The 14,909-nt window shown below is 63.2% G+C and overlaps 3 protein-coding genes across 3 annotated transcripts in view; 1 reads left to right on the top strand and 2 right to left on the bottom strand.

Moving 5' to 3' along the window:
- Positions 1 to 2,921: 2,921 nt before the first annotated feature.
- On the bottom strand, positions 2,922 to 3,726 carry MNEG_3652 (hypothetical protein; the record flags this gene model as incomplete). The annotated part of the gene is made up of 3 exons (XM_014047871.1): positions 2,922 to 2,928; positions 3,263 to 3,372; positions 3,622 to 3,726. 3 exons carry the CDS (start codon positions 3,724 to 3,726, stop codon positions 2,922 to 2,924), a joined length of 222 nt encoding a protein of 73 aa, XP_013903325.1.
- A 363-nt stretch (positions 3,727 to 4,089) lies between these two features.
- On the bottom strand, positions 4,090 to 6,510 carry MNEG_3651 (hypothetical protein; the record flags this gene model as incomplete). The annotated part of the gene is made up of 5 exons (XM_014047870.1): positions 4,090 to 4,413; positions 4,672 to 4,867; positions 5,263 to 5,517; positions 5,741 to 6,030; positions 6,484 to 6,510. The coding sequence occupies 5 exons, from the start codon at positions 6,508 to 6,510 to the stop codon at positions 4,090 to 4,092; spliced, it is 1,092 nt and encodes a 363-aa protein (XP_013903324.1).
- A 5,466-nt stretch (positions 6,511 to 11,976) lies between these two features.
- The window catches only part of MNEG_3650 (Uncharacterized protein), a gene marked incomplete at both ends in the record, with an annotated part of 4,618 nt that continues 1,685 nt past the window's right edge, over positions 11,977 to 14,909 (top strand). The window contains 4 exons of the mRNA XM_014047869.1: positions 11,977 to 12,373; positions 12,850 to 13,004; positions 13,545 to 13,946; positions 14,412 to 14,552. Of these exons, the coding sequence (XP_013903323.1) occupies positions 11,977 to 12,373; positions 12,850 to 13,004; positions 13,545 to 13,946; positions 14,412 to 14,552 (1,095 nt within the window). The remainder of the gene's footprint in view (positions 12,374 to 12,849; positions 13,005 to 13,544; positions 13,947 to 14,411; positions 14,553 to 14,909) is intronic.

The following is a 14,909-nucleotide window of genomic DNA, read 5'->3' as shown; positions in this document are numbered from 1 at the left end:
CCGAAACAGGCTTCCAGGTGAGTTGTGGAGCGGGAGCGATAACAGTAAGACTGCATGCTGCCGGTTGCTTGAGCAGCCGGGCAGCATGGAGGGTTGTGCATACAATCCATGTACAGCGGTATGGTGCAGGGCGGGTGCAGTGGTTTGAACAAGCGTAGTAAAATTGCATTGCAAACCGGCGTGCAGCAAGCGGCCCGCAGTGCGGGCTTGGCTAGGAAGAGCCACAGGGCGAGCATGCCCTTGGATATGCGTCTCGGCGGCAGTCGTACTGCGATGGACAGTCAGGCGGATCAAAGGGTGCTTTTTCAGGGTTGTCAGATTGTGGGGTCCTCGAGTTGAAGTAAGCAGACACAAAGTGATAGATGGACGGATGCATGGATAACTCTGCTTGCGGTTGGGGGTTGATGGCGCAGCTGGCTCGGCTGCTGGTGAGGCACCGAGAGCGCCTGCAGGTCTTGGGTGCAGCCAAGGGATACCACGTTTGCATGTGCCAGCTGCTGCAGCAGTGACACGCGTACCGCCTTCGAGCGTTAGCAAAGCTCGAAGGCGCTTGTAGGCTGGTGCATGCACACAGCAGGACCACGCGACATTGACTCATTGTGTGCATTTGCGGCAGTGTGTGTACACCCAGCCTCTCAGGTAGGCGTGGGTTGGCGAGTTTGGCACCAGCGGTAGGCGTCAGTAAACGGAGGCGAGCATGCAGGGTGTTGACAACGTGGCACGAATCATGTGTGTAGGGACATATCGACTGGCACTTGGTGGCACCCGTTGAGATCCAGAAATCTTTCACCAGAAGCACAAGCCAACCGCACAAGCAGCCGTTGAGCCCAGCGAGACTGTGTCATGGAAATTGTCACAGTCTTGAGCCGCAACCAGAGGCAAGAACTAAATTTCGCATGTGCCTGGGAGGCACAGCACCTCGTTCTCTTGATGATGCTAGGTGTGACTGGCTGACATAGCCCTGTTCATTGCTACCTGACACATCCTCCCCACCAAAAACTCGTAGGTTTGGCTGTGGCGCGCACGGACTGCCGCCGTCAGAGCCCAGATTGCCGCAGGAAAGCATCGAAATCGTCATCTGCTGCCCAGCAGTCTAGGAACGGGGCTCCGATGCCCTGCCTGTGGACCATACCCAGCTGTGCTGGTGGGGCCAGGGAGACAGACAACATCGATGGCATGAATACGGTCGCCCCTGGCATAAATGCCGCTGCGCCAGTTGGGGAGATGTCCACGCTTGGAAATGACTGCTGCGAGCCACATATGGAGCTGGCCATTGCTGCTGTGAGCGTCGACAAGTGGGGCTGGGGCGGCGCCAGGGACCACGCTTGCGTTGAAAACGCACCACGAGGGAGCTGCGGCTGCTGCACTGCGGGGGAATAAGATGCTGGCAAGCACGACGACAGCATCTGTGGTTCTGCCAGCCCGTCCCAAGGCGACAGCTGCACGACGGCTGACGACTCCGGCACATGCAGCTGTGCCTGCTGCAGCGCCTGTACTGACTGACGCCAGTGCTGCGGGGCTTCATGTGGCTGCTGCATGGCCATCTCCCAGATCTGCTTGTCAAGCATCGAGGTCTCTGTTTCTTCAAACGACAACTGATGCTGCCGCGGCTGGGACTCCAGCTGCATTTGCTGCTCGTGCTCCTGCTGCCACATCAACAACTGCTGGTGCTCCTGGGGCGATGGCAGCAGTGGCTGCTGCTGCTGCTGCTGCTGCTGCTGCTGCTGCTGGTGGTGGTTGCGGTGCTGCTGCTGCCGATGGTGGTGTTGATCGTGCTGCGGCTGCTGCGGTGGCAACTGCGACCTTGGGATCAGCAGTGGCGCCGATTGGAGGCCGCAGTTGTGCCCGGACGACTGACACTCATTTTGTGACGGCGGCGACGAGGAGGAAGGCAGCCGTACGAGTTGCATTTGTGTCGGGCCCTGCGCAGCGTGGCTTGGAGGCTGCTGCGCCTTTGATTGCACGATCTGCAGCAACACCTGCTTCACGTCTGGGGGGCAGGTGTTGGCCTGCACAGCTGCATCCAGGCGGTGGAGGAGCCCTGGTGAGATGGCGCCAGCTGTGTGGGCCAAGGACGAGGCGATTGAGACGGGGTTTGTGAGACTTTGAAGTGTGCAATTGTGAATCAACGGCTGCAATGATCAAACGTTCAAGGTGGACACGCCCGGGACACCGTTATGCTGAATTAGTCGAGCCCAATCCCTCCAGAGTCTCTGCTCCATACCTGGTGCGAGGCATGTGGGCTATGACAGTGTATGCAACGAGGTCTTGTTGCATGAGAAAGCGCCTGCAGCCACGCAACTAGTGATCACACAAGCAAGCGTACTCACCCCTCACAATCTCCAGCAGTTGCGGCACATTGGGCAGGGTCCCGCCAAGTTCCGCCAACGATATGGGACGCGACAGCCCCCCCTCCTGCACATTTGCAAGGGTCCCGGGCGCAGCTGCTTTGCAAAAATGCGGGGGCAGGCTTTGCAAACTGCCTCGAGTTGGAGCCGGAAAGCCGATGGGCCTAGCAGCGGGTCACGTGGGGCTAGCTGCGTGCCGGAGCTGGCTGCACGTGCGTGACAGCCTTGCGACAAGGGCGCCCTGCGAGGCCCTCCACACACCTTGCATACTTCCTCCGAGTCGACATGCGACAAGAACCACCCAGTGTGCGCTGGCGCAAGCCAGCCGTTGCGCGCGGCCGCGCGCAGGCGCTGCTCCTCCTGGCGCTGGTCTGGTGTCTGCTGCTGCGCGGGGATGACGTCCACCAGCGCGCCGCGGCGCAGGAGGAGGCCTGCGTCGAGTGCGCAGGTAGGCACTGGATGAGCGGAGGTGCGTGCACGCCTGCGCTGAAACTCGTCGTCAAACCTTTTTACTGCCAGCAAGGGGGCAACCCCAAAAAATGGGGGGCAAAACTGGCAAACAGAGTGCGTGCCTTAGAATCTGCAAGGCCGAAAATAGAACAGCAGCCAAGGGGCGCGGCCAGATGTCAACGGGGTTCAGCCACACCAAATCGTGATCCTTCCAAGCAATGCAAATCACCCCCTCGCCTGCGGGGCGGTCCAGGTCAACCTTGGCCTGGGTGCAGAGGAACAGCAGCCCGCGCTCCATTGACCTGCGTGGGAGCAGCAAAAGCCAGGGGAAGGACAAGGGAGGCACTTCAAAAAGTTGCACTGGCGGATGCAGGACTGGTTGAGGACCTCAAGGGTCTGCCGTGAAACGCAGCGACAGGCCAGCACACGCGTCTATGTGCTGGAGTGGGCGCCGTCGTCCTCACCTTGTGTCCTCGAACCAGACCCTTGTGCGGCTGTCCGGCTCCACGGCTTGGCCCACGTGCTCCACCACCTCCTCCCAGGCGTCCTCGCCCAGAACCAACAGCTTCTGGAGCTGCGATTTTATGGGGCAGGGGGCAGCGAGGGTGGGGGCATGACATGCGCGGGGTGCGTGTGGAGGTGAAGTGCTTTGACTAAGGCGCCAGGGCAGGATCCTTCTACGCTGTTGCACGGGTAGTACAGGCGTGCATGCTGCGCAATATGGCGAGGCACAGGACTTGGGCTTGGGTTGGTTGAAAAGCCTGTCGCGCCTGATGGCGATTCGGAGATGTGTCCCACCCCCACTCAAGATGGGCCTGCTCACCTGGGCTCTCAGGGCGCTGTTGGCAGACGCAAGTGCGAGCAAGCCCTTCAGCTGCCCCACGTGCGTGATCGAAGTCGCGAAGCCGGCTGGAAGTTGCAGCTCCATGCGTTTCTGTGAACAAGGTGAGTAGGGCAGGCAGGTGCAAGGGCGCTCAAACCTTGAAGCATTGCATTGAGGCACATACATCATTTGCACTGCCTCGTGTAGCTGAGCAGTGCGGCAATGCGCGGGGTGCTGCACAGATCAAACATGCAATGCAGTGAAATTTTCTGCAACCACTAGTTTGGGGTTGCTGCAAAAGACCAGCTTGTTTTGAGTGTGCAAGGCAGGTACACAAAAAGCAGGGAGTGAAGATTATGAGGGAGGCAGGTAGGGGGGGGGAGGCAGGAGAGGCCCAGGGACAATAGCAATATGACGAGCGCAAGGAGGACCTTTTCAGGCACAGCCCTTTTCCACAACCATTTCCATTCATTGGTCCTGCACCTCTGCTGCTGCTGCCCGGAGGTCCTTGAGCTTGGCGCATGCTGCCTTGCCGAGGTTGACGATCCCCCTGGCCTCGTCGGTCGTCAGCGGCAGCTCCACCTTCACATCGCCCTTCATGCGCGCCGTGGCCACAGCAAACCCCTCGCTGATCGCCGGCCGCATGTTGATCAGAGATGCACTGGCGTCAGCTGATACATCGGCGGCGGTGCCTGAGGCATCGGTGGATCCGCGGAGGCGGGCGCGGACGAGGATCCTGAACTGAGGCTTCTTGCCCTTTCCCTTCAGAAGCTGCTCGCCGCTGGCGTTGATCTTTGGGGCGGAGGGCAGCGGTCACAGTAAGGTGGGGTGGGGTCGACAACTTTGAGCGGGCAGGGGCAAACGGGTGGCCGCGAGCCACAGTAATGTCATCGCACCACAGCGATGACAAGGCCGCTGTTTGCATGTGTATCTGGCGCTAGCTTGTGCACAGTTACGGTGCTTTATTTTGCAGAGCTCGAGTTTGCTGGCGGCACTGAGCATGCAGGAGCTTGGCGTGGAATGTCGACACGCGGACCGGCGTGCGCGCACCCGGAGATCTGGCAGCGTTGCGCAGCCGTCCAGGATCTGCATGTCCAGCGTCGACACGCCGCCCCAGCCGCTGCGACCGCCGCAGCTCAAGTCGGCCGGCTGCTGGCCGCCCATAAGGGCGAGCAGGGCACCTCCGTTGGCTGCTGCGGGGGGGAGGCTGATGGCTTCTATGTCCGCCTCGCTGGCGCGCGCGAGCCTGAGGGTGCGCGGAGTCAAGGGTGGAGCCTCCACTGAGTGAGGCGACATGATTGCAGGTCTCAGCAGGGCAATTCTGATGGATTTAAAGGGGCCATCAAGAATGGGGGGCCTGGAAGACAACAGGACAGCTGGGAGCGTGGCACCATGCCACCAACGCAGTAGTGCACCATGCAGCAAATGAGCAAGGCGATGGGGACGGCTGCACCTGCTGACGATGCCACGAAATGACTGCTGTTGGTTTCAGAAGCACGCAGGCCCCCAACACAGGTGTGCTGGGCCTGATGAGCGGCTCTCGGACGCTGCCGTGAGCAACGCCCAAGAGTACGGGTCTGGCGCTTGGCTGGGCAGCGCGCCCGCATTAAAGTGCGGGAGGCCTTCCTGGCTCTATCTCACCCGGCGGTCTGGTCAGCAAAGCGCGCCTCGTACAGTGCTCCCTCCACCACGCGGAGCTCGAGGTACAGCTTATTGGGCAACACCCCAGTGTAAAGCTCGCCAGTGCGGCGGCGCACCAGCTCCAACCGCAGCGAGCCACCGCAGCGCGCGGCCAGGCGGTCGCCGACCAAGTAGCTGCGGCCCAGCTGCCGGCTGCACGGGCGATCGGGGCTGCGCTCGCAGAGCGGGCAGGCGGCGTCGGCACAGCCCTGAGCCCTGCGCGGGTGTGATGGGGCAGGGATAGAAGCGGAGCAGCGCTTCGAGGCAGCGAGCTGCGGGATTGGCAAGTAGGGCGCCCCGCCTATCTAGCGATTCGGCGGGGCGCTGGCGACTGCACTTTGGTAACGCGCCGGCCACATACAGGGCAGGGTGGTGGTGCATTCCGCCGACCAGTCGCGCTCCGTGCCGATGGCGCCCAGCAGCAGCCTGCCCCGCTCACTGGCAGTCGTGCGCAAAACGAAGCTGCAGGTCGAGCGCCTCAAAGGCTTCCGTGCCTGCCGCCGTCTGCCCGGCCACTGTCTGCGAGCCGCCGCCAGCGGCACCGCTGTTCGTGCCGCTGCCGCCACCGCTGTCGCTGGTAGTGTCGTCCGGCGGGGGGAGGTCCTGGAGGGCGGAGCCAGCAGCGCGCTTGATGGTGTTGAGAAGCCCAGGCGAGAGCTCCTCAGACTCCAGGACGGCCTCAAGCTTCGCCAGAAAACGCTGCACGCGCCCCTCATCGCAGCTCTGACGCTGCAAGGTGGGATTTGGGGGAAAGGACCGGGGCCGACGGGCGGACGCCAGGCCACGTGTGGGGTGGTGCGCAGGGCACGCGGGCGTGGCAGGCACTGGGCGGGTCACGCGGCGCGAAAGGTTACCCCCTCAAACCATTACGCCTGGTGTAACGTGAGCAGCCGCAACTGTGGCAGTGCGGCCGTGCTAAGATGCATGTGTGTGTTGAAGGAGATTAATCACGTTGCTGCTTGGCCGGAGTGCGTGGGCGCCTGCGCCAGTATGAACAAACCACAATATCTCCCACAAATTGTGTGCTTGCGCTGCGCTTCGCCCCAGGGCACGCACCTTCGTGACTACGGGTCGCACTGTTAGTGCATCTACGCATCGCTTGGTCCCTGTGACGACCTGCCGTGACGGCTGGCTGCTCGTGGACGATGGGTCGGTCGAGTGCCCCGGGGACGCCATACTTACCGCGCCTGAGGTGGGTGCAGCCTGCATATACGACCAGTCTTATAAGGCACATGATTTGAAACTCCCCAACTATCTGCTCGCAGCAGGTGAAGCGCTTTCCATGCATGCACGATGTTCATGGATGTCAATCGGGCTTCACGCCCTAACCACACCGAGCCGAGCCTCGCGAGGGGGTCTCCATGGCATACGGATGTGTGATAATGTAAGTAGAGCAAACTTTAGCGCAGCCCCCCCTGGGGCGGAGCCTGGATTCGTGTCGTTGTTTGTGGCCTTCCGCCCAGTTGCCCACGGGTGTGTAGCTTTGCGTGCAGGGCGCTGAATTGGGTGCATTTGGGTGTGTCGGATAGAACAAATCATTGTGATTATAATAGGGCTTCAGGAGAACATTCCCGTGCTCTGCACGCATAGAATGAATCATGAGTTCTCACCACTCTGTTGTGTGGGGGCCGGGCGTCGCCTGGAGGGCGGCCGGTGGGCTGGCCGGCACACCTAGAGTGTTTCAATGCTCCTAAGCATCTCCTTTTCGGGTGTTCACGGCTCGGCAGCGTGCGGCGTGCATGGGACGGTCAAGCACCTCAAGCCCAGCTGTCAGAGGCCCGCGGCACCTCGATCGCGCCATCGCGTGGGTGTATACAGTACATAATTGGTATACGCATTACTTGGTGCACCTGCTCATATCTAAATGCTCCGGGCTTGCGCCTTACTCGGAGCTGGATGCTTCCCGGAGGCACTCCCACCCTGAGTCCTTGCACGGCTCGCATGTAGAACTGCTTAAGAACTATTGTGGCACGTATGTAGCGCTTCCAGTGGCGCCAGTGGGCGCAGCGGCAGTGGCGCTCGACAGCGCGCAGCGGCGTCCGCATGGCTGCTACCATGTCAACGGCGCACTGGGATTTATGGTGGCATGAATTTCACCTTGACTGCTGTGACCTGAGCAAGTGAGTGACTGTGCCTGTCTCGGTTGTTCGCACGCTGGCGTACGTGCTTTGGGGGCGCACGGCATCGTCAAATGGGCCGCGCATGGGAGACGCTTGCCGCCCCCACCCTCGATTTGCCTCTTCTCACAACAATTCTGCCGCAATCTGCGGGTGGCAGCACGCGGCGGTCGTTGCGCGGGGAGCGAAAAGGCGTGAGCGTCGTGGGGGCGCCAGCCGGCCAGTTGGGCGGCGCGACCCCACTCCAATTTGTGCACCGGCTAATTCCAAAGTCCTTTAAAAACAGGGGAGCAGGTCGCCCGTTGCGATCGATGAGACAAGAGAGGCAGCGAAAGCGAGGTGCAGGGACAACACCAACATCAGGCAAAACAGAGGTTACAACAGTTTGGGTACACGCAGTCAGCCCATCGATCTCTACATACACGTCTCCCGCGTTCAGTACCCGTGTGATGCGTGCTACCGCAGCCTTCTGGCCCTAGGTGATCGTTTTGTCAAGCTGCTGCCGAAGTGCGCTCATCAGTGGGCGTGTCGATGCGGTTGTCGCATCGAGCAAGTCAGCTAGCCCATCCACTCCAGCAGGCCATAGTTTTTTCAGGGAATTGGGCGTGGCGGCCGGCGCGCCGCCCAAGCGGATCATGAGCCACTCTGTGAGCTGCTGCGACAGGTATTTGGGTTTTCGATCGCTCGCATCGTTTGCCAGGAAGAGGCCCAACGGCGCGCGATCAGAGACGCCGTCGCGAGGCAGCCCCTTGGTTAGGATCAGGATTAGGATTGTTACAAGATCCCGCGGTCGCCCGCTCCTGGAGCCATCCAGGCTCATGGGATATGACTTGGTAGCATCAGCATTGTGTGACAGGGATTCAGGGGGCCACTGTTCGCCGTTCAAAGCAGGCGTGCACAAAGGCCCCGAGGGTCCGCACTGCGCACAAGGGCGCGCATGCGGGCATGTGCAGGCAGGTCCGCAAACAAGGGTGCAAAGCGCGGCGCGGCCCGCAGGTCCGCGTAGGCAGGGCAGTCGAGCAGGGCATGTTCAGCCGTTTCGTCAAGGCCGCGGCCATCGCAGTGGGGGCAAAGGGTGGGGGTGTTGTAATGCAGTGTTGGCGACGCTGCAAAGGGGGGAGAGCAGCAGCGCAGGCGCATGAGCGCCCGCGCGTGTTGGTGGTTCCGGAATCGGGACGCGTGGCGGAAGTAGTAGGGCATGCGAGGCGGGAAGCCGGCCTTAGGCACCTCATCAGCATCGCCCGCGGCAAAACAAGCCTCATACTCCGCGCAAGCACCAGCGCCCTGCTGGACGGCCCGTGCAGCCCGGTTGGCTAGCGCATGATCCCATGCATGCACTTCCCACCCTCCCAATTGCTGGCGAAGGCCCGCCATCGCCGCCGGGCCCTGAATCAGGGTGTTGTGCACCCCGGCCGCATAGGCCGCCACAAAGGCGCCAGGGGCGCCCCCCTCGGCTGCTAACCAATCAAGTGTGTGCAGCCACGCGCCGCTCCACGTGCGACGCGCCCGTGCCGGGCTCAGAGAGCAGGCTAAGGAGAGCTCCCCCACAAACGCCCATTTCAAAACCCCCTCGTCAGACTTGATCATACGGTTCCATTGCCGCGCGCCTGCGCGCAGCCACGCGCACGCGAGCGGCTGCAGGCCGCTCTCAACGCAAAGGATCGTGGCAGGCACGCTGCGCCGTACCCCCCCAGAGGTGCCGGACGTAATTGTTTTGCGGGACTTGCAACGGTGCCTTGAGGGCGTCGTCCATGCTTCTCAGCAGGTCAGGGCCCCAGACCTCCGCCCCGTAGGTAAGGACGGCCTAAGCGGCGGGGGTGCTTGAGGCGGCCTAAGCGGCGGGGGTGCACAACACCCTGACTCAGGGCCCGGGTGCAGTGGTGGGCCTCCGCCAGCAATTGGGAGGGTGGGACGTGCATGCACGGGACCATGCGCTAGCAAACCGGGCTGCACGGGCGGTGCTTGTGCGGAGTATGAGGCTTGCTTTGCCGCTGGATTGATGAGGTGCCTGAGGCCGGCTTCCCGCCTCGCATGCCCTACTACTTCCGTCTGCCACACAACCTGATTCCGAACCACCAACACGCGCAAGCGCTCATATGCCCGCGCTGCTTCTCTCCCTCCTATGCGGCGTCGCCAACACTGCATTACAACACCCCCACCCTTTGCCCCCACTGCGACGGCCGCGGCCTTGACGAAACGGCTGAATATGCCCTGCTCGACTGCCCTGCCTACGCGGACCTGCGGGCCGCGCCGCGCTTTGCACCCCTGTTTGCGGACCTGCCTGCACATGCCCACATGTGCGCCCTTGTGCGCAGTGCGAACCAGCATACACACGGGGCCTTTGTGCACTCCTGCTTTGAACGGCGAACAGTGGCCCATTGAATCCCTGCCACACAATGCTGATGCTACCAAGTCATATCTGATGAGCCTAGAAGGCTCCAGAAGGGGGCGACCGTGGGATCTCAGATCGGCTTGTGACGATCCTGATCCTGATCCTTGAGCTAGAAATCGCTGTAGCCCACAGGTGGTGGTATGCCCAGCGGGTGTGGTTCTTGTATGTGAGCGCGTTTGCGTCCCTCTTCTGGGGTGCGAGTGCTGTTGGGCTGTTCCTGGCGGGCGTCAGCTGCGTCAGAACGGTCACTCCCCCGTCGTGAGCTGCTCAATGGACTTCCTTGAGTCAATGCAGACAGCCCTGCCTGCCCTCTGCTCCGCTGAGTGCTAAGAATTCAAAACTGGGTGGGGGGGGGCGCTGAAAAAGGGGTTGAGCCCTATGCGCAAACACTGGTCAGCCTCCGGGCAACGGCTGCATCATGAGCCACGCCTGCCCCTGCGTCACCCAGCTTCGCCACAGCTGCTCTCCCTCAAAACGCTGAAATTTGGAGCGCTGAGCGAGTTTGTTGTTCGTAATTAGAAGTTCGAGACTTATAGCAATTCTCCCCTATAACCGTAGTAGTCAATACCTATGAGACTGGGGCCGCGCGGCGTGCTCGGGTGGCTGGGCAGTGTTGCCACCTGCAGAGCGCGCAGCAGCGCATTTTGCCAAGCGAGGCCGAGCACAGCCATGTCGAAGGTGGGCGACATGTGCCTGCGGCCCGGCTCTGCCCGTGCGCCTGGCCCTCCCACCCACGCACCCGTACCTCCGACAGCCCCAGCGCCCGCAGCCGCGCCAGGGTGCCTGGAGCACCGCCTCGACTGCCAGCAGCCGCGCGTGGCAGGGCAGCACGCGGTTCGCGACCTCGCGGTCCGACTGGGGGCCCGAAATTCCTTAAGAATAAGATGGCGCAGTCTGGCAGCAGCGCCGCGAGGAGGAGGGCGCGCGGTCGCAGGGAGGGCGCGGCGGGGCGCTCGGGTTTGCGGAGGGCGGCAAAGGGCGGGGGGGGGGGGCGAACGCGAGGCAAGCGGCGACGGGGGCGTGCTGCAGGACGACCACGGCTGCGTGCATGCATGCAGAAGGGTATGAGGCGGGCGCACGCCAAGCAGGGGCGGCTGAGTACGAGCGTGCTGTCCTCAAACTCAGCGGTTGGGCGGGCAGCAGGCACTCAGGGCAGAGGCCTGTTTGGCGCCAGCCGCGCGGCACGCCAGGCCGCCCCACCCGCTTTGAACACGTCTGTGGAGGCCAGCGTTGCGTGCTGATACCGCAGCACCGACCACACGACGTCGTCTGTCGCCCACGCCTGCAGGCGTGGCGGCGCCGGCCGGCGTCGGCGCGGGCGGCCGGGCAACGGCGAAGCAGCTTGGGGCGCCGCGAGCAGGTGCTTTCGGGCTGCAGGCACCCCGCGGTTCGCAGGCGGGCCGGGCTCGCTATGTGAGGCAGCCGCACCTCCAAGAAGGTGATCCAAGACTTGAGGTCCAGTCGCAGCGCCTGCGGCGACCCCACTGCGATGTCGCGCACGTGCCGCGGCTTGAACCGCGCCGCCAGTGCTGTCAATGAGGCGCGCAGCGCGGCCTCATCCGCACCGGCGAGCGCAGGCGCCGCAGCCGCGGCGTCGGCCTCGGTCAGGGCGCCGCATTCAATGAGAATCGAAACGATACGCTCGTCACGCCCGCTTGTGCTGGGCTGGGCGTCCGCCTTTGCAGCTCGAGCTGCATGCGCCGCAGGCGTGGACCGCACGCGCCTAGCAACAATGCTGCCACCACGCTGCTTGACCGATCCCGAATTTCGATGCATGAGTTTCCTTGTCACGCAAGACATGCTCCCAGCCGTTATCCTGTTTGGCTGAGCTCTTTTTGCACGGAACCGCTGTTCGCGCGTGCAGATCTGGGATCTGAAAGCATTCAGAGTAATCTGACTGCAAATTCATGATGAATTTTTTTCGATGCAATTCAGCTGCTGCACACAGCGGGGTGACCGCGGCAAGTGATACACATTGTGCAAGTTGTTCTCCATATGGGTCTACCTTTGTGGCGATTGTGTAGCTGTTGTATGGTTCTTCTGTTTTGAGGCGCGCGGTCCCTGTCAGGTCAGGTTCCTGTGGCAGAGCGAGCATTTCTTGATCTCAGCCCGCCAGGGCAGCCGCTTCGCGCCTAGACAGGCGCGGCGGGGTCTTAGGAGTGCAACATGCGGCCTGTAGGAGCGCTTCATCATGCGCGCAGCGCGCTGCGAGGATGGGGCGCAAGCAGTGGCTGGCGCATCCAGCAGCGGGCACTGCGGTCGGCGCCACCCACGCTCTTCTACGCCCGCGGCACCGGCAGCCCGCACGGCGCCAGGCCCGCGCTGTACGAGCAACAGTGCTTCGCGCCCCGCTGGCTTGTGTGCTCATTGTACAGCGACGCGGGGGCGTCCGTCGCCGTCGCGGCGAGCGCCGCTGAGGCGGAAGCCAATGGCGCACCCGAGGCGTCCGAGGCTGCGGAGGAGCAGGACGCCCAGGCGCACCAGCTGCGGCAGGAGCAGCAGCAGCAGTGGGAGGCCGAGCTGGAGGAGACCCTGAAGCTGGTGCACCTGCTGCCTGAGTCAGGTGCCCGGGGAGGCCAAGAAGCATGCACTGATTATGGATATTTTGGCCAAAAGGGTGAAGAAACGGATGTGCGGCACATGAGTTCACACGTACGTGCAGACAGGTGTACTTCGTCGTGTTTAGCGGAGGGTGTCTGTGTTCAAAGTGGTGGCAGCTGTGGGTTCGAGTCCGTGGGCGGATGGGACCACCCCGGCCCTGCAGCAGCAGGCAGTGGGTTTTGGCCCACCCACCCCCACTGTGCCACTGCGCAGCAGCGCCGGGCCTGATTGTGCAACAGGCCGCCCACAGGCCGACAGGAGGGGCTTGAGCCGCCGTGCCAATCCCCCTACGCTGCCTGGTGACGTGGCATCGCCCCACTCACCCTTCCCTCACACTTGCACACACTTACACACACACACACACACACATATACACACACACACACACACACACACACACACATGCACACACACACACACACGCACACACACATGCAGTGCGCACCGCCCTGGAGTCCCATGACCGGCTGTACGAGCTGCTGGAGGTGGTGATGGACCTGGGGCGGCCCCCGTTGGCACGCTTCCCCTCTGGTGACCTGCGGCTGAGTGACAACCTGGTGACGGCGGAGGACCTGGAGCAGGCAGTGGCTAAGGTACGCGCGCCTGCGCGCGTGCGTGTTTGCCGGCCGGCGCGGGGGCGCGCAGGGGCGCGGGCGTGCGCCCCGCTCAAGGGAGAAAGAGATTGTGTGTTTGTGTGCTTTTCTTGCATGTGCGATGTGTATTGATTTGCGTGTGTGATTTTTGTGTGTGCGTGTGTGTGTGCATGCGCAGGAGTGAGTGTTGTGTGTGTGCGGGGCTGCGGGGAGAGGGTGCTAATCTCCACTTATGAATGAAGGTACGACCCAAGCCTTGCGGCTGCGGGGCCGGAGTCCCTGGGGGCCGAACGGCGTGTGTAGGGCCGCCTTGCTGCAGTGTGCCACCACGGGTAGAGCGCGCCTGCTGCGCGCTGGAGGTTGCCCCACCCCCCGCGTGCCTCATGCGTTCGATTCTCGCTTGGCTGGTCTTGAGCGAAACAGCTTCACGATCATGCCCCCGCGCACCACAACCCATAAGGGCGCGCCCCCCCCCCTTACTAAGAACAACTCAAGATGATCCTACAATGACTGACAACGATTCACCAACCCTCCGCCCAGGTCGGCGAGTTTGGCGGCGACAACCGCGCCGGCATCGACGCCACGCTGCACCGCATCAGCGCCATGCGCAACCGCTCCGGCCGCATCGTCGGCCTCACCTGCCGCGTCGGGCGCGCGATTACGGGCAGCGCGGAGCTCGTCAGGGACCTGATTGTCGCGGGCTCCTCAATCCTGTTCCTGGGCCGCCCCGGCGTCGGCAAGACGACGGCGATCAGGGAGCTGTGCCGGCTCTGCGCGGACGAGCTGAGCAAGCGGGTCGTGATCGTGGACACTAGCAACGAGATCGGCGGCGACGGGGACGTGCCGCACGCGGGGATCGGGCGGGCGCGGCGGATGCAGGTGGCGGACCCCGAGCAGCAGCACAGGGTGATGATCGAGGCGGTGGAGAACCACATGCCGCAGGTGGGGGGATGCATAAGAGTGTGTGCGCTCGGCGCATGTGCGCGTATGAGCTGTAGCGTGTGGGTGTGTTGTGCGCGTGTGTGTGTTTGTATGTATGTATGTGGGGCGGAGGGGGGTGGCTGTGGCCTTGGTTGCACTTCAGGCCCATCCTGGGCTGCAGAGGGTTCACCCAAGGTGGGGAAGGTGTGTGTTCAAGCACAGTCAGCCGCTGCTTGGGGCTAGGTGCCGCAGCCGCTCGGCGCCCGAGGGCTATGCTGTCGGATGCGCGCCGCCGGCGCCCTTCTTCACGCCGCCGCCAACTCACCAGGCGCCGGCAGGCATGCGCGCATCCCCACGAGCATCTTCGACCAGCACGCCTTGACAGTGCCTCCTCCTACGTCTCCCCCTCCCTCCCTCCTATGTTGGCCGTTCCTTTCTCCCCCCCACCCCAACCCCAAACCCTTGACTCTGAACCCCAAACCCCAGGTGGTGGTCATCGACGAGATCGGCACGGAGGCGGAGTGCTCCGCAGCGCGCACCATCGCGCAGCGCGGCGTCCAGCTGTTTGCGACGGCCCATGGCAACGAGCTGGAGAACGTGGTGAAGAACCCCGCGCTGTCAGACCTGGTGGGAGGCATCCAGAGCGTCACACTGGGTGGGTGGACGACCCCCCCCCTGGCGCGCGGGGGCGCGGGCTGCATGATGGGGGCGGCCGGGCTGGGTGGCGGGTCGCGCGGGGGCAGCGCGGAGGGGGCCGGGGCGCAGCGTGTATTCACGCGCCGTCAGCAATGATGCAGTGGGGGGCTGTGGCGCCGGCTGCGGGCCCTGTGTGTTGGCTCCCCGCTCGCCTGAGCGACACCTGGACTGGTAGGTGTGCAAGCGGGGTGCCGAAATTCACACAACCAAGCGCCCAGCCCGGCCCAGCCCGCTGCGCCCCCGCCTGAAAGCCCCGGCGCCGCGCCGCGCCCCCCCCCCCCCCCCCCC

Source organism: Monoraphidium neglectum (assembly GCF_000611645.1).
Source record: "Monoraphidium neglectum strain SAG 48.87 unplaced genomic scaffold scaffold00469, whole genome shotgun sequence".
Lineage (NCBI taxonomy): Eukaryota > Viridiplantae > Chlorophyta > Chlorophyceae > Sphaeropleales > Selenastraceae > Monoraphidium > Monoraphidium neglectum.
This window is presented reverse-complemented; position numbering and strand designations above follow the sequence as displayed.